Source organism: Eucalyptus grandis, chromosome 7 (genome assembly GCF_016545825.1).
Source record: "Eucalyptus grandis isolate ANBG69807.140 chromosome 7, ASM1654582v1, whole genome shotgun sequence".
Taxonomy (NCBI): Eukaryota; Viridiplantae; Streptophyta; class Magnoliopsida; order Myrtales; family Myrtaceae; genus Eucalyptus; species Eucalyptus grandis.
The window spans coordinates 1,320,337-1,340,258 of record NC_052618.1 but is presented as its reverse complement, the minus strand read 5'-3'; the positions used below and the strand labels follow the sequence as shown (position 1 = coordinate 1,340,258).

The 19,922-nt window shown below is 37.7% G+C and overlaps 2 protein-coding genes across 3 annotated transcripts; both read left to right on the top strand.

The window, feature by feature from the left end:
- The first annotated feature begins 350 nt into the window (after nt 1–350).
- On the top strand, nt 351–10,746 carry LOC104417888 (structural maintenance of chromosomes flexible hinge domain-containing protein GMI1). Of its 2 annotated transcripts, XM_039318338.1 has the most exons (18): nt 351–831; nt 1,043–1,412; nt 1,543–1,575; nt 1,780–1,866; nt 1,940–1,995; nt 2,652–2,735; nt 3,254–3,326; nt 3,903–3,958; nt 4,051–4,156; nt 4,273–4,341; nt 5,321–5,407; nt 6,301–6,351; nt 7,214–7,275; nt 7,351–7,479; nt 8,924–9,011; nt 9,115–9,149; nt 10,533–10,601; nt 10,692–10,746. In XM_039318338.1, the coding sequence occupies exons 2-13, from the start codon at nt 1,062–1,064 to the stop codon at nt 7,247–7,249; spliced, it is 1,089 nt and encodes a 362-aa protein (XP_039174272.1). In that variant the 5' UTR covers nt 351–831; nt 1,043–1,061; the 3' UTR covers nt 7,250–7,275; nt 7,351–7,479; nt 8,924–9,011; nt 9,115–9,149; nt 10,533–10,601; nt 10,692–10,746. The 2 variants fall into 2 exon arrangements, with proteins under 2 accessions (XP_039174272.1, XP_039174273.1); XM_039318339.1 differs by lacking the exon at nt 10,692–10,746 and having other exon boundaries at nt 10,533–10,602.
- On the top strand, nt 9,087–19,577 carry LOC104432128 (structural maintenance of chromosomes flexible hinge domain-containing protein GMI1-like). The gene is made up of 20 exons (XM_039316951.1): nt 9,087–9,149; nt 10,529–10,601; nt 10,692–10,874; nt 12,070–12,116; nt 12,222–12,338; nt 12,626–12,946; nt 13,073–13,182; nt 13,284–13,461; nt 13,591–13,699; nt 13,803–13,897; nt 14,354–14,452; nt 15,032–15,098; nt 16,888–16,973; nt 17,052–17,333; nt 17,410–17,541; nt 17,699–17,818; nt 17,998–18,100; nt 18,548–18,752; nt 18,860–19,051; nt 19,174–19,577. The coding sequence occupies exons 1-20, from the start codon at nt 9,087–9,089 to the stop codon at nt 19,532–19,534; spliced, it is 2,943 nt and encodes a 980-aa protein (XP_039172885.1). The 3' UTR covers nt 19,535–19,577.
- Nucleotides 19,578–19,922: the final 345 nt, after the last annotated feature.

Sequence of the window (19,922 nt, the reverse complement as noted above, 5' to 3'; positions counted from 1 at the left end):
CTGGTCAATAATGTTAGATTCTTATTTGAAACATCTATAATCACATTAGTTCATTTTTTAAAATTAATATATATATTTTTTAATTTAAAACAAGATCTATTTTAAATTCTTATTTTGATATTTCGAATATTTCACAATAAAAATGATAAAAAAAAGAATCCAATAATCATAACTAAAAGGTAATTGATCTGGTTACATTAGCGGCAAATTTGCAGGAGGAAAGCTTCAATGCCATCAAGCCGGTCGCTGTTGCCACGTCCCACGTGGCGCGATCTCAAAGGGGCCTGTCCTCCATCGGCGCGGCAGCAACACCAGTCAGGTACAGGTACGACCATTCGGTTGCAGGGGAGTGCAGAGAACGTCGCGCTTCGTCGTCTTCGTCTCCATCTTCTTCGTCTTCTTCGTCTTCTTCGTCTCCCGCAGCGCCGCGACTCTCTCTCTCTCTCTTCCTCCTCCGTCCTTCCTGGACACCCTCGAGAGAGGTCGAGGATCGCGCAGGACGACGGTTGTAGCTGCTGCCGGGGTGAGGGAGGCGGGAGAGCGGGGGGCTCTACCTCTGTTATGCTGCATTGCCTCCGCTCCCTCAGGCAACCTTCCGCCTTTTTTGGCTTTTCCGACGTTCTTGCGGGGAACGTGTCGCTTGAGCTTCGATCGGCAGCTCGTTGATCCTGACGTGTGCCCGGGGTTTAACTACTTTCTCCTATCGCCGGAGCTGGGAGTCGGTTGGCGAGGACGTTACGCACGCCGGAAAGGGGTTGGCTGGCTTCTTACCCGCTTCTGCCGACCCGCGTTCGAGCCCTGCTTGAGCGATCATTTTATCAGCTAATTCGCGTAATGTTCTCGTGTTTACAATATCCTGGTGACGCGTGTTCGTTTGGTTTGTGGGATAACGAAAAGACGGGAAAGAATGTTAGTAGGGGAAAGGGAAAATCACGAAAAATATGATCTTTTCTGAAATCGTGCATGCAGTTTTGAACCTCTACAGTCAAATGTGTTGAGGGGGTGATGGTTGTTTCCTCTGCTCTTCTTTGCACCATGACAGGTTTCGGGCTGGCTAAAGGATGGAGCCAAGCCAGAATTGCGGGAGCATCAGGAAGAGGCCTGCGGAGCAGGCGATGAATGATGGTGATATCGACAGGATATATAGATTCACCATATTGTTGCCTAATGGGACTACCCTGGGAATCGCGTTAAGGGAACCCAACCCGACGATGGCCTCCGGAGATTTCATGCTGATGGCCAAAGAAAGGTACAATCGAGCCAAAGCGCAAGATCCATCGCTAAGGTTGAAGCGTCCCATCGCATGGGAGAGTAATGAGTTGCATCTCGAAGATGCAAATGGCAACCGGATCAAAAGTCGAATTATTTTCGACAACTTTAAGCCTCACAAGCGCCACATCTTGCGTCTTCACGTGAGTATTGGGCAAAAGTCATATGTTGTTCGCTTGCTCTGTCTTCTAATTTACTGAGAGCGTGCATATTCACTTTAATGGCTCTACTTATTTTACTGTTCTTTTGTATGCATTGTCTTTTTCCAATTAGGATGGCTCTGGCAACACAACTGATACTTTTGAGGTTAGTATTTTATTCCTTTCTGCATAATGGGTATCACTTTCACTTGCCTTTTAGGAGTTCTCTTGTTGTGGATTTTGATAGTACCCTTTGGGGGGGAGGTGTATCATGGCCTTTGAACACATGACGCATGCTATGATGGAGTTTCTCTAGTTCTCTGTGCTTCTTCAAGCGATTGCATTGATATATGCGTGAAATCTCTCACAGAATATGTGGGATTTAACGCCTGACACGGAATTGTTGAAGGAGCTACCTGAAGAATATACTTTTGAAACTGCTCTTGCAGATTTGATAGTAAGTTGTCCTGATGATTTTGGAAGTTATAATCCCTGTTTGATGCCAAACTGACTGCTGCTCCTTTCGCCAGGATAATTCCTTGCAAGCTGTATGGGCTAATCCCCTGAAATCTAAAAGATTGATTAGGTGATTTCTTGATCTTGTCACGTTACCATTAGGATTGGAACATCGACCCTTTTGTGGCTTAAGGCTGAGAATTTGTGGAACATTAGAATCCATATTGTGGCTTATGGTGGAAGCTGTACGAAGGATGATGCTTCTTTGCATTGATCTAGTTGTTGAACTGGGTGCATCTTAGAACTTCTCCTATAAAAGGAACCTTTTCTTTTCAAATAGAAATTTTATACTAAGCAAATCTACAGGAGGTGATTGATGACTTGTTTACTGGATAAATATGAACAATTGTAAACATGCATTCTTGTTGTTTCAACTAAATTAGTGAACAATAAATGAGAGTAATGGAAAACAACATTGAAGCTTTTCCTTTGTTTGGAAGTATCGCTGCCAGTTTGCTAATTGCCAGCAAAACTCTTCTTTAAGTCTGAACCACGTAGGACTTCATCGATGCAGATGCAGACATCTTTCAGCCATATATTATGAATCATAAGTTTCACATGGAGATTGTTGCATTTACTTCAACATGATGGGCGTTTGATGCCATATGATCATGGGCTAACTATATTTTAATCTTTCATCTTGATGCTTCTGCTAGTTGCATTCTTATTGAAATTTTGTTGGGTTTGAACTTTGGAGCCTGACTCACTATTGTTTTGAAATTGCAGCTTGGATATATCTGATGAAAAGATCTCCATCTTTGACACTGGCCCTGGAATGGATGACAGTGATGAGAACTCTATAGCAAAGTGGTATTGAGTACTCTAAAGCAATGTTTTTTCTTCCCTATTTAACCCGAACCCACACACGCACCCACACACTCACTTGTCCATGGCAACTTACACCATAAACTGTATCTTGGCTTGAGGGGACAGAATTTTAGGAGAGAATTCTGTGCTTTGGGTAAATTTTGGTTATCTAGTTGAAAACGAAGAAATAACATTGGCGACATGACTTTTTGAACATGCTTTGATAATGTGGAGTTACATCGTCTTCAGATGATTACTTGAGTCAATTATCTATTTCCAGAAAGAGGCTGGTGCTACTTAAATGCAAAATGATGGCTTCTTCATGGAGAAAACTGACTGTATCCTTTCCAGTTATTCCTAATAGAAATATACTTGATAGAACAGAACTTTTTTTTATTTTATTTTTAGAAACAGATATGCTTAACTACAAGATTAAATTCCATCCACTAGCAAGCCTTGGTTTCTGATTTCATTCTCTTTTTGTAACTTTTCGTGGATTTGTGTTCATTCTTTTTGTCTAGGGGAAAGATGGGTGCCTCACTTCACAGAAAGTATAAAGTTAAGGCAGTAGGTGGAAAACCTCCGTATCTAATGGTAATTTCTCTTCAAACACGTGACATTAATTGAATATTGTAGTCTCTGCATGAAAAAGACATGCAAAATGTCCTTTTGCTAGTTGCAGGAATCCATTGGTATTTTCAGGAGATGTAAATTGATGCAAGCTAATATCACATGTGAACGATTGGTTGACTGCAATATATTAGAGTGAATCGATTTTTCCGCTGCCATATTCATACACTGTCAAGTATGTCCTGGCATAATCAATGTTCTTAAAGAATCAACTTCCTCTTCCTGAAAATGTTGCCGATACCTTCCACTTCTCATAGGCGGAATTAATTTTCAAAGCAACATTGCGCCATGCAGCATTAGCTTCGTTGAAATACAAAAAACATTTTTTCCCTATCCTCCCCCGATAAAAAGCAAACACAAACTTCTGTTTTCAATGAGTCGGAATTATATGAGAGAAGTCAACAGTATGTTCCTAACTAGCTGACAATTCACCTTTCCACGTGCTGGACATGGATTTGAATGGGGAAAATTAAACCGTGTTGAATCTCTAAAAGTTTAAATTGCTTCTATTTTCTGGATAATTTGTTGAGCGTGGTGCAGCCTTTCTTTGGCTTGTTTGGATTTGGAGGACCAATTGCCTCTATGCATTTGGGAAGGTACATTCCAGAGTATTGTAGTTGTAGAAACTGGTAGTCCATTATATTTTGTGGAGGTAATTTACACCTCTTTACCTTTTAACGACTTACAGGCATGCCATGGTTTCTTCCAAGACTATGCAATCTAAAAGAGTATACACGTTACATCTGAAGAGAGAAGCTCTATTGAGCAGATCTGGTTCTCAACACTCTTGGAAAGTATGCAAGATCACTGATTTCTTCATTGTTGTCATATTTTTCTCTCGACTGGACTCCCTTAGGTTCCGTACATAGATTTATTTAATCCGTCATCATTTTCTTTGTCGTTTATTCAGACTGATGGTGGCGTCAGGGTTCCTTCAGAAAATGAAAGCGCAAGAGCACCTCAAGGAAGCTTCACGAAGGTAGACTTCTTTTAATAAATTCTTTCTATTGTGGTATTTCAGTGTCAATCGCATTGACTCATTGGACATTTCATGGTGCATATGCACGTCTTTTCTTTTTATATTTGCAACTAAATTTTTGCCTGTGTGTGTTTTTTTTTTTTCCTGGGAAGGTTTTACTCAGCTAATCTCTACAAACCTGGTAAAAACCATTGTCTAGGATGTTATCTGTCATGCTCTGACCGGGCATCATCCATTGAAAGCATGTCGTTTTACGTAACCTCCATTGCTCTATAAATTTGTTTTTGGCTTGGCCACGGCACAGGACTTGGAAGTAGTCATAGGTCAGCCGTCTTGAGTGACTATTAGGCTCTAGATTCTCTGATTATGCCAGTCGAAGACTTCCTCAGGTCATGTCTTTACTTTGTTCTCAAGGCAAAGTCAATCTTCTTGAGGGAATCCTAGGCTTTAGATTGTCTATTATGTCACTTTAATATAGTGGCGATAAAATAGATATTTTTTTCGAGATATATGATTGAAATATTTAAAGAAGACGTTAGGCAGTGGGAGGAGATAGGGAGAATTTAAAGTGTATAAGATGTGAGGCGAGTTGAGAACTATACGTGAGCGAGAGATGAAACACCCTCACAAGGATTATGAAACACATAAACTGGCGGCTACTGTGAGTTGAGACATAACTCTTTGAACAGTTTGAAGTTGATAAAGATTGATAGAACACCTCTTCATGCATGTCGGTGTCTGTTGATGGGGGAAAGCCTCTACTATGAAGTTTGAAGCAAATATTTTATTTCTTTCGTGTACTGCCTTGGGCATATATATGTAGTTAATGAATTTTATGTATTATTCTAAACACATTCTGCTGGTAAAATTTTCAGGTATTTCTTGATTTGTCACAAGGTGGTAAATATTGTGAATTCTCGATACCTAGACAATACATTGTGATGTTTTCATGCATTCTTGTCGTATAAAATCTGTACAGGTTGAGATTTTCAAGCCTAGAATGAAAAACGTGAATCTATATCAACTCTCGTGCAAGCTGAAGGACATCTATTTCCCATACGTTCAGGTTTGCTGAAATCATATCTATTTTTGCTTAGGGTTTTGTTAAAGAGTGTCTGCAGGGCTCTTGTTAAGCTACAGATTGAGGAAAGTTCACCATTCTTTATGCACTGTTTTACTTTTGTTATGTGTAGTTAATGCTTTAGAAATTGAAACATTTCATACAAGTATGCTTAGTAAGTGCCTCAGGGCACTCTTCGACAAGACTTTTATAGAGATGTTATTTCATTACAAGTGGAGAAAGTCATGCTGGTCTTTTTCTCTTGGCTTTATGGGGTTCATCAGCTAAATTTGGGAAGGAGTCGTATCACTTTTTTGAAATTTAAAATGATGTCTCAATTTTCTAACATTTTAAAGAGTTTTGCTAGATTTTTCAGACAGATCTGCGTTATGTCATCTTCGTTGCCTGGACTTGTGGTGGTGGAAAGTTTAAGTACTGCAGAAATTGGAGTAAATCAAACACTGCTGTTGATTTTGCCAAATAGAATATCAATACAGTATCATAATTACTGTGTTGCTCCTATGAAAAGTTACTGCTATGGCACATGCAATAATGCTATAATGCCATCACTGCACAATGTTCATAAATGCTACTACTGACCACAAAGTTGGGTTCAGTTAGCATTGTGGCCAATGTGGGGGTATGGCTTTGGTCAATATTTTTTAGAGTATTACTCCTCGCTATGATTTAAAACTATGCTAATGAGTTCTCCCTTCTGGTGAATTCATAACTGTTACTGACTTTCTGGATTACTGGGGATATCAAGGTAGAGCAATGTCTAAGATAGCAAGTAGTAGGTAAAATGGTTTTTCAGAGTTATGCAAGTTTGCTTCTTCTTTGTAAGGATTACATAGGATGCCTGAATTTGATTTATATCTAATTAATTTGAATGTTTGCAGTGTGATGGTTTGTCGAATTTGAGGAGGACTATCAGACCAGTCCATTTCGAGGTATGGAATGCACCGTTAGTACGGTGGACTCTAATATTAACTCCTATGGCCACATAATGCTTTTACTTTTTAGCTAGCTAGCCTCAATTAAGCTATGTAACTATGTTGTTCAGCTTTACAAACAATTTCAGATTTCCTTGTTCTTGCTATGCCTACAAATATATTAAGTAATTTGAGAAGGCTTGCTATTTTATAGTGTATGGTTTGCAGAAACAATAATACGCATTATTGCTTTTGTCTTTTTTGTCCACTATGAACAGGTAGTTTTGTACATTCTTAATATTGGGATAGAAAAGGCACAATCCAGCTATGTAACTAGGTCGTTCAGATTTATTAACAATTTCGGATTTTGTGTTCTTGCTATGCCTACAAATATATAAACTAATTTGAGAAGGTTTGCTATTTAGACGCTTATGATATGAGCGTGTCATAGTGTATGGTTTGTTGAAAAAATAGTACCCATTATGGCTTAATGGGATCTCAAAGTAAGCTTTTTGCACCGTGAAATAAGTTTGTGCTTTGTCAGGTTAATGGTATTGATTTAGCTGAAATTGAAGGAGGGAGGTTGCAATTACCAACTTGCATTCATGCAATGGTCCTGATTTTATAATTCAAGTCCATTTTTCAATCACATAGGACACTGACGCAAATAAAAAACTAGGTAAGTTTCTGTAGTTCTCTGTCCCATTCTTTATCGAAGAGGAGACAGAGTTATATCATCTTTTATTCTAGGTTGTCCACCTTTTATCTTTCTTAGGCCCTTCTTTCATCTGTTGGCATCAATGCTTTTAGTACTAGTTTTACCTAAGAATGTCACTTAGATTGTGCTTTTCTCTAATATAAAAGCTGCAATACTTTTCAGGTTCCACAGCAATTCACGAGGCTAATGCTTGCCTGAAGTGTGTCTACTTTCCTGTTGTTCAGGTATGGCAGTATATTCTTATAGTTTCTTTTCTTTTCAGTTTCCTGTGGAGGAAGTTCTTAATATAAGTACTCCAGGGGAAGGAAAACATTGAGAGAATCTTAGAGAAGTTAGAAGCTGATGGATGCAGACTGGCTGAAAGCTATGAATCTTTCAGTCGAGTGTCAATCCGACGTCTTGGCCGACTGCTTCCAGATGCTTGCTGGGTGAGTTGTGGATCTTTTTGGATATTATAATCAAACTAAAAAAAGCTGATGAAACGAAAAGCCCAGGCATCTCCCTTGCATTACATAAGATAAGGATAGTGAGTTGCAGGCTTAAATGCCTAGAAGCAATAGCACATTTAACGGTCCTTAAAACTTATGCTGCTCCAAAATAGTACAGCTTACATTGTTATTGATCACACATCTTCAAGCCTTTATCCTTTTGTATACAGCCCCCAGTTAACAGATGGATATTTAAACCTCTTTTTTGTCACTATCTAGATCTAGTGGCCCAGTAGTCTTGCATAATCCATTTTCCACAAACCATCCAAGAAGCGAGGTTTAGACACCTGGCCCCATGGTTATCCTTTCGGAAGTTGGACGACTATGACTGCAATTGCTCATGTAATGGATACATCAAGAAAGCAAGCATTCTGCAAACCTGGAAAAAGTCTGATTAAAATATTCAACAGATGGAGTTTGTGTGATCCATATTTCTTGCCTCTAGTTGCCCTAATATGAAAGGTCAAACAGTCGTTGCTCATTCCTCGCATGAATTTTAAGCAAACCCGGTCATGTTTAAAGCTGGTATTAAGTATAACTTCTTAGGCTGGTTTATAAGTTTTTTATTTTTGGCCAGGCTGGTTTATAGGTTTGATGAGACCATTTTCTTACCTCTATGTTGTGGCTGCTGTGCTGGGAATAGAAGACATCATGTAACCGGTTGTGTGCGTTGCATGTTAGAACAATGGTGAAATGACATCCCGACATTTCAAAACTTCTTTGCTGTTGTGCTTCAGTGCAACTCATGTTATCAACTCTAGTAAATTTTTCAAATGGTAACCCCACCAAATCATGCTCTTCCTCTTTCCTTGGTAGGTAATCTTGCCCAAAACTTTAGTCTATGTCTATGTGCTTTTACATCCAGCAAATGCCCATGGCAACCCATTATGTCTATGACAACCACCAAAATGAACTTTTCTTGTTTCAGATCTTTGCCCACGTCAATTGCATTTTGATCATTTCTTATCCTCCCTTTTAGTGCATATATGCAAATGTTGACATCATCTTCTCCAAGCTAGTGAGTCAGCTAATAAGAAGCATTTTGCAAGAAACATGCTTATACCTGTATTTTTCTCGATTTTCACTCTATTAACAGTCAAGGTTTTTTGTAATTCATTTCGTATATTGTGAAATATCATCAAACTTAAGATTTCTTCCAAAATGAAGGAATTTCTGACAAGATTCACAAGAAAACACAAATACTAAACATATTGTGGCTTATCTTATAAAAATTTCATGTGCACATTGAGAAGGTCCTGTCTGAGAAACTTGATGTAATTGAAAATTTTGGGTTAAATCAAGCGTCATTGTCAAGTATTTGATGCGTCCACTGTCTCTCTTTAACTGTGGTAAGTAATGTTCTCATAGTTGCTTTCTACTACAGGGTTTGCTTCCATTCATGGAGAGACATAAGAAAGGAGATAAAGCTCACTTATTCAGGAGATCTTTCTTTAGAGTTAAATGTTTTATTGGTATGGTTATCACTGATTATTAGGACCTTTCTTATCTAGTGGGACTGCATTTTCTTTAATTCTATACATCATGAGATGTCTTACTTATATTTTGATGATGCAGAGACTGATGCTGGATTTTCTCCAACACCTTCCAAGGTGAGGGGAACTCTACTGCCTATTCATGGGCCATCAGGCTTTCATTATTAGAATACTTAGTGGTCCCAGTTCTGACATTTTTATGTAACTTAAGACTTTCAAATGCTTCAATCTACTGAAAACATATGGACTAGGAACTAGAGATTTCTCGTAGCAAGGCCAAACAGAGTGTGCGGTTTTGGAGGTGCAAACCAGAGCAGGAACACAAAAAAAAAAAAAAAAAATGTCTCCAGCTAATTCATGTCTTTCCATAGGGATTCTTCCGAAATTTCTTGATGTATGTTGGTAGGAATGTGCCTTCTTTATGGATAAAATGGTAGCATTTTGAATGTTGCCAGAGGGATTCTTCTGAAATTTCTTGATGTGTGTTGGTAGGAATGTGGCTTCTTCATGGATAAAATGGTAGCATTTTGAATGTGGCTGTCATAAGTTTGATCAGAGTTGAGACCTCTTTATGTTGTCATATTAGCACATATGAATTCAGTGTTATATCTCAGGGCAAAACATGTTGTCATTCGTCTGTTATTTGTCAGTTGACAGTGATGTTTCCAATCTTTCTCATCGCTGTTACCTAGCTGGAGAGGAGGTTAGAAGTATGCATACACAGTAGCTGTAAGCCTTTGCAGTAAAATATTGTTCTTACTAAAATTTAAAGGTTTTTGAGTTGCCGTTTGTAGATTTTAGGATGAGTACCTTTTCTATGACATCTTAAAATAATTTAATAAATTTTTTAAATTCAATTAATGATAAATGACAAAAGTTTGATGATCAACATTTCAAAGACAGGTCTTCTTTACTTCCTTTTCTTTTGGTTCTTCATTTGTCTAGTATCTGTTGAGCTGACTCTTTGTTTGATAAGTAAATAATGTACTTTTGGAAAACATCGAAACCGAAACATGTCTATCTTATGTAAGTGGTTCATTACTTGAAATACTTTGCTTTAGCAAAAGAGTTTATGTGTGAGATTTTGTAAGACTGCCACCATCAATTGTTCTAAAAGCTTAAGCTAGTAGATAAATGCGTGTTTTAATATTTTAATATCCTATCACTCACCCTCATGCTTAGTTTGGTCTTTTTTGCTGAGTATTAAGCATGAAAAAATTTCATTGGGAGGCAAATAGGGGTTTGAAAAGATTCGGAATTAGGACCTCCTACTCTGATACCATGTGAGATTTTATAAGATCACTATCAATTGTTCTGAAAGCTTAAGCTAGTAGATGAATGCATGTTTTGATATTTCAATATTCTGTCAAATCAAAGGACCAAAAATAGGTTGAAGGACGTATAGTCATCATCTAAATTGCTTGAGAAATGTAAATAGCTCATCTTCTTGTGGAACTTTTCATATAGAGATGCTCAATGCTCCATTCTTTTGACAGACAGATCTGGCCCAGCACAGCCCATTTACCAGTGCTCTTAGAAAAATTGGCAGGCCTCTTGATGGAGTAAAAGGTCATGCTTGTACATATTTCCACTATCTTCAACTTAAACTTACGTGGTTTCCACTCCAAAGTCCTTAATGAATTTTTGTCCATTATCTAGGAATAAATGTTAAAATCTACAGAGAAGAGAAGTTGTTGACTCCTTTGCAACTGGAAAAGGAGTATTCTGATTGGATTATCCAAATGCATGATCGTTATGATGAAGAGGTTGACAGCGGCGAGGACCAAGCTGTTTTCATAATCAACCCTGGAAACAAGAAGGCACTTGGTGTATCATCTAACGGTATGTAGAAGTGATATATATCATAATCTGGTGGATTACCGGTGAAGTTCTGCTATGTCACATGATAGTGGTTCGCTATTCAGTCTTTTCCTGTCTTGCGCAAAATGTTTGATATTATTTGAAATTCTTTGACCACACTACTTCCTGTTTTACCTATTATTTGTTTGCTTTGCTGCTCATGGTGCAATTAGTTAATATAAAAATTTATATCTTAGTTGTGAGAGTGCACCGTCGGATGAAAAGGAAGGGAGTGTCTTGGAGATCTGGCCAGAAAATCAAAATTCTCAAAGGGGCATGTGCCGGAGTGCACAAGAAGAATGTCTATGCTACTCTGGAATATTTTTTGCTTGAAGGACTTCAAGGAGATGGAGGTGGTAAGAAATGATATACCTGCGTTTATTTAATTGCTTTTACTTCGAGCTTTCTGCGAAAAGATACTTTTATTGTGGGCATGTTAGATTATCTCAGTATGTCTAACAGATAACGTTTATACTGAAACAGAATAAATTTTTTATTTGAGCATGCGATTCGAAGCATAAAGAGATACTCTGCATCTAATATGTACAGACATTGTAGCTTCTATGGTAACTCTAAGTTTCAAACCGGTGCCTATTCCATAGTAGTCAAATGATTTTTCAGACAATTTATTTCACCATCAATGACTTGATTTTTATTATGTTTTCCAAGGAGACTTGGACAGAAAAGGAGGTTCCTTAGAAGTGTCCCACATTGATCAGTGGAAGCATTTTGCATTCAAACCATCAGTCAGTACTTATGCTCACTAGGATTGAAATGAAAGAATTAGATCATGTATTAATTTGGAGAAAAATCTTGGGATCAAGTTTTAACCGTCTGTCTATCTCGCTCATAGGGGATTTCCGGATCGGAAGATCCCTCAACTTGATTGAGAAAACAGTTTATACATTGTGACGATGTTTCTCTATTCTATTCAATGAAGTGTATTGGTTAATTGATTTGACCGTCTTCTCTCTGTAGGGGAAGCACGAATCATATGCAGGTGAGTCACTTTTCGATTTTCTGTGGTTGAAGTGTTTTCAGTTTTCATCAACTGATTGGATACCTCAAGATTCTGCTAACAAGCTGTCCCTGCATTATTTTGCGTGAAAGGCCACTAGGGGTGCCTGATGAGAAAGGCTGCATCCTCAATAAGCACGATGGAAACATTTGCTTGGAGGTTCGAGTTACGTATCTATACCTATCGGAGTAATTGACTCTGGAGAGGTATCTATTTGATTATTTGAATGTCATTTTACTTCTTTATGTCATATAATGTCTAAAATCACGATTCTTTGTGGTCTCTACTCAATCTTGAGCTTCCAAATCCAATTAGTAGCTGTTGGAAAATTCGAGTGGGAGTGCCAGTTGGAGAAGCAGCGCTTGAAAGCTCCATCTTCAATTGACTTGCTAGATGCCAACCAATGTGAAGAGTTAGGAATTCATGAGGTACGTGTCTAATTAGGGTTTTGTAAATCCATCTTCAATTCACAGGTGACTGCAGAAAGTAGTTCTTGAAGCATCCTATATAAGCTTGTTCGAGCATTTTATAGCATCTAGGTGAAATCTGTTGGTCTGAAAGGTTTAAGAGCTAAGGAGATTTTTTGCATGATGTTACATATTGTGTTCCTTCTCCTTAGAATAACTGCTGACCTGAGAATACTATTGAGATTTATCTGTCCTCCGTCTATATTACTAGCCTATTCATATTTTCTTTTTTGTCTTTTTGTTTTCAGGCGTTACCAGTTCATGCACCCATTCCTGCTGGACAAGACCCTCCAAAGGAAATTGTAGCCATTGTTCGGCCAGCAAATTTCAGTTACTCCACTGCTCCGAAGAACTTGGATCAGAAGTACATTGTCAAAAATAAAATGGAAATGTCAATGGAAGTCAAATTCAGTGGCGATTCTGATATTTGTCGAGAAAGTATTCTTTATTCATCTCGCGTGACACCATCTTATTATAGAGGATATCATGGTCTATACATCTTTTCCTTGCAGCACAAGTCTCATGAACTATTTCAGAAATCGGGTATATATAAATTTCTGTTGCATATGGTAAGCAAGCATCTTTTAACTCTTTTCGGCCAGCTAAAGAAACAGGGACAAACTTTATCACCAAATGCTCTTTTTATTGTGTAATACCTCTCAAACATAATTTTGTTGACATGTACTTTTGATCAGGATGAGACAAGCTGTAAAAACTATGAAAAAGAAGTGACAGTTCTTGCATCTGCTGAGGTTGGAAGGTGGCAACTTTTGGGCTATGATAAGAATGAGCATCTTAGAGTCAGGTAAGGATGGTAAGAAGTTTTTGATAGTACCAACTTTTTACTCTCTTGTTGTATATGTGGAGCTCCAGGTTTGTAATGTAATTTGTTGGCTATTTTGACAGGGTTGGATCATGCTTTTCACCTTTAGATGTTGCATGTTATGACAAATATGGGAACCTCATTCCATTCCCATCAACTCCAAAAGTCAATTTGCAATTCAAGATGGGTAACGGCATGTTGATTTGTGTAAAGAAAATGAAGGCAGGCCTTTCATCTGACAAAACGACTCTAAGAATTAAGGTGCCATGCGCATCTATTTAATATGTCCGGCCCATCTCAGATTTGCACACTTTACTAAAATTTAACTCTATCGAGATATAGTAGTATCTCAAGCATTGTTGTGGTAACTCAGATTTTCTGATTGTGTAGGATATACTAATAGAAAGTGGGGATTTAGACATCATCCGGCCAAACTATGAGGGCACAATGCTTTTATGTCCACCAGATGAATCTTTGTCCATTTCTATACCATGTAAAGGTATCGCATTCCGGATTAAATTCCTTTACAAGCATGAGCGTGAGATTTGTTAATTGTTTAGCTATTGATATGCCTGGAAATTATTTTCTCAACATTCTCATAGTTATTCCTGGACATGTGCGGCAAGTGTTGGCACATCCATCCATGCGAAGTATCCAAATGCTTCCTGGGTGCATAGTACAAGAACTCAAATTGGAGGTAAAAGCACATCCTCTCAAGCCTTGTGCTTAAGCCCAATTGTGAATGAAGTTTCTAGCACTATTTGTACGAGAAAAATACTCAATCATGTGCAGACTGTTACTAGCGTGCACATATTGCATAGTCGTGGTCCTCAGTACATTTTCCTGACCGCAATGGCAATTATTTTACTTGCCATGTATAGTTCTTAGTCTTTCATAAGGTATTTTATTGGATGGAAATTGAGGCCTGGTCTTTCTCTTTTCAATTGAAAAATAACAAGTATCTGAGACATAACTTCTTTGAACTTTTTAATTGCGTACCTTGTAGAACTTCACCATACGACAGAAAAAGCAGTGTAAGATAACCTGGTCCAAACTGGAATAGCATTATGTTTAGCCAATAATTCGCTGTATATTTGCAGAAGAAATTTTTGCCACTCTTGCTTATGTCTTTCGTTTGATTCATTTCCTTCAGATGTTTGATGCTTATGGAAATCATGCTTTGAAGGGCTCTGAACTTCTTTTGAAGGTTGAGGGATTTTCCCTTAAAGATCAGATGGGTAAAAAGCACAAGGTGATGTGCTTTCCCAGATTCCCTGTGGTGCTATTGTGTAAATTCTGTAATTAATTATTTGTTCTCTTATTCTATGTTTGGGAGATGAAGGAAAATGGGGGAAATGAAAATTTGGGCGGAAAGTGGGTAGGTAAGAATTCGGATTTTGTGAGAGTTTGGAAGGAAAATTCAAAGTTTTGTTTAGTTACACCTAAATTTTCTTCCCTCCACTCTCCCAGACAAAGCTTCAAAGATGGCCTTTGTTGACACCGATTCAGCATGTTAGTCAGGGCATTTATCTTTCCATAGTTGCATAGGTGCATGAGAGCGTTTAACTGAAGCAACAGGAACTTTGTGGTGATTTTGCTCCCACATTTACCTACATTTCTGTTGTTATTATTGGGAATGACCCTGCTGGCATTTTAGATATAGGGCATAAACTGTTCAAGCGATGAAATAGCATGTCGGTGGCCCAAAAAGATTTGGCGCATTGTAGAGGTGTATTGTGTATTCATACCATATTTGGAACAGCATATGCATTGCTGATGGTTTAGCCTCTGTCGAAAATTATTTAAGAGAAGGAATAAATTCCTTGTTCAGGTGGATCATGATGGATTTGTTCATCTCAGTGGCATGTTGAAAGTTACTGCAGGTTACAATCAAAATGGTATGAACCTTGAGTTTGTAGCTTGGACTTTTACTTTGATCTCTTCAAACGTTTTCTGGGTAATCTTTAGTTGAAGGAAACTGTGTTTACAAAAGAACATCAAGTAAAGTGGAGTAGAGTATAGCTCAAATTCTTGCAATAACTTTCACAAGCTATATCTAAATTTAATGAACATGATAGAGTGATCATGTATTCACCATTTAGGGGGCAGGTGGTATGCTAAGACTTACTTTCAGGCATATTTCCTTCTCTTTTTGCAGTTTTGTAGCTCAGCTCATTATTACATATTGATTTGCTGATTGAGCCTCCAACCAAGAATGCTACTACTAGGCCTATGGCCATTCGAAAATGCGCCCATTCATGGTCTTAATTATAATCCCAACCTTCTACCATTAAAATCACTTCGTAAACTATTATGGGATTCATCATCGATAGGGCATTTTCTTTTCTACGCAAAGCTCATTAATCTCTTGAAAATTGCTAAATTTTGATTATCACAACTAACTTCTTAGTTCCTACATTGCCATTAAATCAATGCAGTTTATTTTGAACCAAGGGTGGACTTATCACTCTCAATATAATAAAGAAAGTTACAAGAAGCAAATAACTCAGAAATTCTATAGTAAAAGAAAAACATACTCAGCCTATCATTATTACCTTTTATTACTGAAAAGTTTCATCCTTATTCTAAACTAATCTATACCTGTTTTTATTCTTTCAAATTAATTCCTTTTCCTTGATGAGGGTTAAAAAAATCCTGCTAGTATAAACCTAAAACTCGTTCATTTTTTTTTTTTTTGGAAATTTTTCGTGTATCTCTTGATGAAATTACTTTAACCTTGCTTGAATTGGGAATGGGAAGAATTTAGCGATTATGTAAAACATAAGAAACATTAGAGGTAGCATCATCGACACATATTGATGTTTACTGTAACCACAACAAAGTTTGAGTTTCAATTTACCATAATACAACTAGTAGACTCGATGAATCAATATTTTAAAATAATTACATTGAGTCACCTTTTATTTCTTCAACTTATGAATTGACCATACAGTTTATTCAATTAGTATAGTTTACACTCCAGGTCGATCAACTTTAGTTATTCATTGTAGCGTTGATCGATTGAAGCTTAACACGACACCTATAAACAAAGATTTGGGTACTCCCAATTTATGAGGTAAATAAGAGTCCTTTTTCTTGGAGTGCAGGCTTTCTGCGGTGTGGACTCAAAATCACACAGTTTTATTTAAAAGGTGTTTTCTTTTAATCTTGCTTCTGGGACATATCAGTTGATGATATTTATTGCTAGGAACTAAAATTATGGTGTTTGTATTTCATGTTCACACAGCATCTATCATAATAATTTTGCTAAAGATTTAATATGGAGTCAGTAATCAGATTTGTGGGTAGGGAGAAGAGTAAGGATCTGAGAATGTAATGTTCCCTTAATAATAGTGATTCCAAATCTTTTGTCAAAGTCTATATTTCTGTATGTGTAAGAAAATGTTCTCATAATTTTAAACTATTATAATAAGGATTAGAAGTACCAGGCATCTAGAAAAGGTGCAATTTCTTTACCAACAACTATCTATTTCGTTAAGTTCATTGGAGGGTATGAATTTACATTTCACTATATTGAAGGAAACTCCAATAGATTTTATATGGTCATCACGTAGCAGCTGTGCTGAAAGTGAAGCTTCAATATTTGTACTATCAAGTGTTTTAAGTTTCAAACTTATAGCAACTACTGACTGTCTGGGGATAACTACATTCATTACCTGCATACAGTATCGCTGTCTGTTACAACCGGCGGTGAAGAAATATTCAAGGAAGAGCTCCAAACAGAAAAAAGGGAGCTCAGAGTTGCAGAACCAGTTAGTATAGTCTTCTGCTTCTAGTTGCACAATGATTTCAATTTCAGAAACTTGTTTTAATGTTGGCATGATTTACAGGTGCCTCAGCTTTGTGCGGCTGGTTCCCAACTAGAGAATTTCGTCTTCGAAATTGTGGATACAGAGGGTAATCTCGATGAGAATATCCACAATGATGAGGAAAATGGCCATTTTCATACACTTTCCATAAAACTGGACTCATCCGTTACAAAAACAACCACTTTATATGCTTTCCAAAAGGGGCGATGCACTATTCCTTCACTTACTGTCCCTCGAGATGCTGGTTGCTTTAGCTTCTCTGCTGTTCATTCTCGTCACCGAGAGTTATCTTTGAGCATCAAGGTCGCAACGTTTTATTTCTGGTAATGTGTTGGTAATTTGCAGTGGTACATTTACTGAACTTGATTTGTATACACAGATTGGCATTCAGCCTTCTTCAGATTTGCAGCATGAGATTCAAACCTTATGTCCAAATACGAATATAATGATGCTACAGGACAAATCAACCCCTAATAATATAGGGAATGTTCTTTCCATCATCAAGAATGAGGTATTGTGTTAGATCTTTATTGCACATTACATCCCTCTCATAAATCTGGTTATTTGTGGTTTGTAAATTCCTATTGTAATCTTGAAGTCGTAACTATTCTTTAAGTACCTGGCTTTAAGATTCTAAATTTAAGCTTCTCATGTTCTAATGAGGTCAGTCGAAGCTAATGCCCATCATCCTCACATACTTATATGGTCAGTTGTGCCTTGTGACGTACAATTACTGCTCCTCACTGGTTCTTGAGGAAACTGCTTTGTGCATTGAACATCGGGAAAGGGTAAATTCCTATTGTAATCTTGAAGTCGTAATTATTCTTTAAGTACCTGGCTTTAAGATTCTAAATTTAAGCTTCTTTCATGTTCTAATGAGGTCAGTTAGTTGCAGCTAATGCCCATCATTCTCACATACTTATGTGGTCAGTTGTGCCTTGTGACTTGCACTTACTGCCTCTCACAGGTTCTTGAGGAAACTGGTTCGCGCATTGAACATCGGGAAAGGGTACTGAAGTTGCTGCGTGACCGGAAGGTTGAAATAGAGCAATCTTTGGTGGAGTTAGGAGGTGATTTGTCTTGGTTAATTCTATTACTGAATAATAATTGGTTTTTATAAATGCATGCAACACTGTTTTGCAATGATGCGCATTTCTTTGTCCTTGTGGTCTTGTCAATATCACTGACCTATGGCTACTTAGTTTGGGAAGTTTAAAGAATATAAATCCATGTTTTGATTGTCATATTATGACTCTCTCATCATATTATCATCTTTGTCTCTAGATGAAGAAATGTGATGCTTTTTGAGAAAACGATTTGCCATTTACTCCAACATACAATATATATAGATCTGAATCAAGTTAGGACGAAAATGATTGCTCAGTTAATGGCTGATTTTCACCAAAATCACCTGGGGTGCGATTATTCACTTTGCCTAGCAAATCCAGTTGTGAAAAGTAGGACCTACATCACTAAGTTAGGTCTATGTGGATGACCAACTTTTGCAGTTTATGCAGGGCCTTCCCCTTTGAACATTGTGGACTGCTTTTTCGCCAAAGAGGAAATGACAGACATGATAGAAAACAGAGATGGCTCGGCGGCTTCCGTTCTCTGTGAACTGATCAGAAATTTTGCTTCAGAACGACCACATGGAGGATCTAGAGATGGCATCATTGGTGTGGTTGCACTTCTTGGAACAATTTGCAATATTGAGCTTAGCAGGTAAACTATCACTGACCCTTCTATTTGACCCACTTGTTCAATGTTGCGAATAGCCTTTTCACCTTTTAGACAAATTGATACTTAGAGCTGCATTTTCCATTTTGGAGGATCTTAGCCAAGTATCTGGGTGAAGATCAAATGCTCGGGATCGTGTGCACAAACTCCGAGATGGCATTTAGTCTCGAGACATATGACAAAAACGGAGAAGTTGATCTCCAAAATGCTGTTTATGCAAAAGCAGCTGAACTTGGCAAGTCTATTAGTGGTGAATTTCGTGTCATATGTCTTGAGGAAATAAGGTACATAAGTGGTATTTTTATAATTTTATAGCATTTACTGTTATGGAAGATCATATTCCTTGACCAACTTAATCGAGTTCTTGAAAGCATTTCCTCATTCATTTGCAATAAACCTTTGGTAGCCCATACAGAGGAGAGATTGAAGGCTGCGATCCTCAAAGGAAACTGGCTTTTCCTCATCCTACCTTACCTAGTGGAGAAATCCCTCCAGGCTTCATGGGATATGCAGTTAACATGGTCGACATAGACTTTGATCATTTGGCAACAAGAACAACTGAAGGCCTTGGTCTACGAGAAACACTATTTTATCGGCTTTTTGGCAAGTTGCAGGTTTATGACACCAGAGAACACATGAAGCAGGCCTGTGTCTGCATAGATCACGGTGCTGTATCACTGGATGGTGGAATAATACGAGAGGACGGCTTGATTTCTCTAGGCTTCTGGTATCTCCGTTTCTCCCTCCAATTTTCCAGATGTCGTTAGTAACTATAAAATTTCTGTGACTAGGGTCTGACCTAACTGAAATTAAAAAGAAAAGGAAGTTGGTTGCTATTCCTGATAGTCACTGATCAAGCTAAATATTCTTCTTTGCATTTTCTTTGAGATCGAGAGAAGGTAGAGAGACATTTTAGATGCGTAGTCAGTCATTCTTCAAATTGATCAAGGAAGTTTGTTTCTTTGCTGTAAAAGCTGTTGCAGTAGCAAGAATAGCCTGTGGGTTGTTTTTTCTATTTGTTTCATAATCTTAAGCAAGTTTCACAACACCATACTATTACACATGCTCTGTTGATTATTACGGCTCCTGAGTTCTCGGTTGACCTGATTGCTAGTTCATGTTTAAGGAAGGATATCTCCATTAACTAATGCTTAT

Bases quoted from the DNA above. Each gene is read 5' to 3' on its own strand.
- LOC104417888 (XM_039318338.1), top strand. From the start codon at position 1,062: ATGGAGCCAAGCCAGAATTGCGGGAGCATCAGGAAGAGGCCTGCGGAG. The intron at 1,996-2,651 runs GTGATTTCTTGA...TTGAAATTGCAG, and splicing joins AAATCTAAAAGATTGATTAG to CTTGGATATATCTGATGAAA. The intron at 6,352-7,213 runs GTATGGAATGCA...AATACTTTTCAG, and splicing joins TCAGACCAGTCCATTTCGAG to GTTCCACAGCAATTCACGAG.
- LOC104432128 (XM_039316951.1), top strand. From the start codon at position 9,087: ATGTCTTACTTATATTTTGATGATGCAGAGACTGATGCTGGATTTTCT. The intron at 10,602-10,691 runs GTCATGCTTGTA...TCCATTATCTAG, and splicing joins GCCTCTTGATGGAGTAAAAG to GAATAAATGTTAAAATCTAC. The intron at 17,819-17,997 runs GTAAATTCCTAT...TGCCTCTCACAG, and splicing joins GCATTGAACATCGGGAAAGG to GTTCTTGAGGAAACTGGTTC.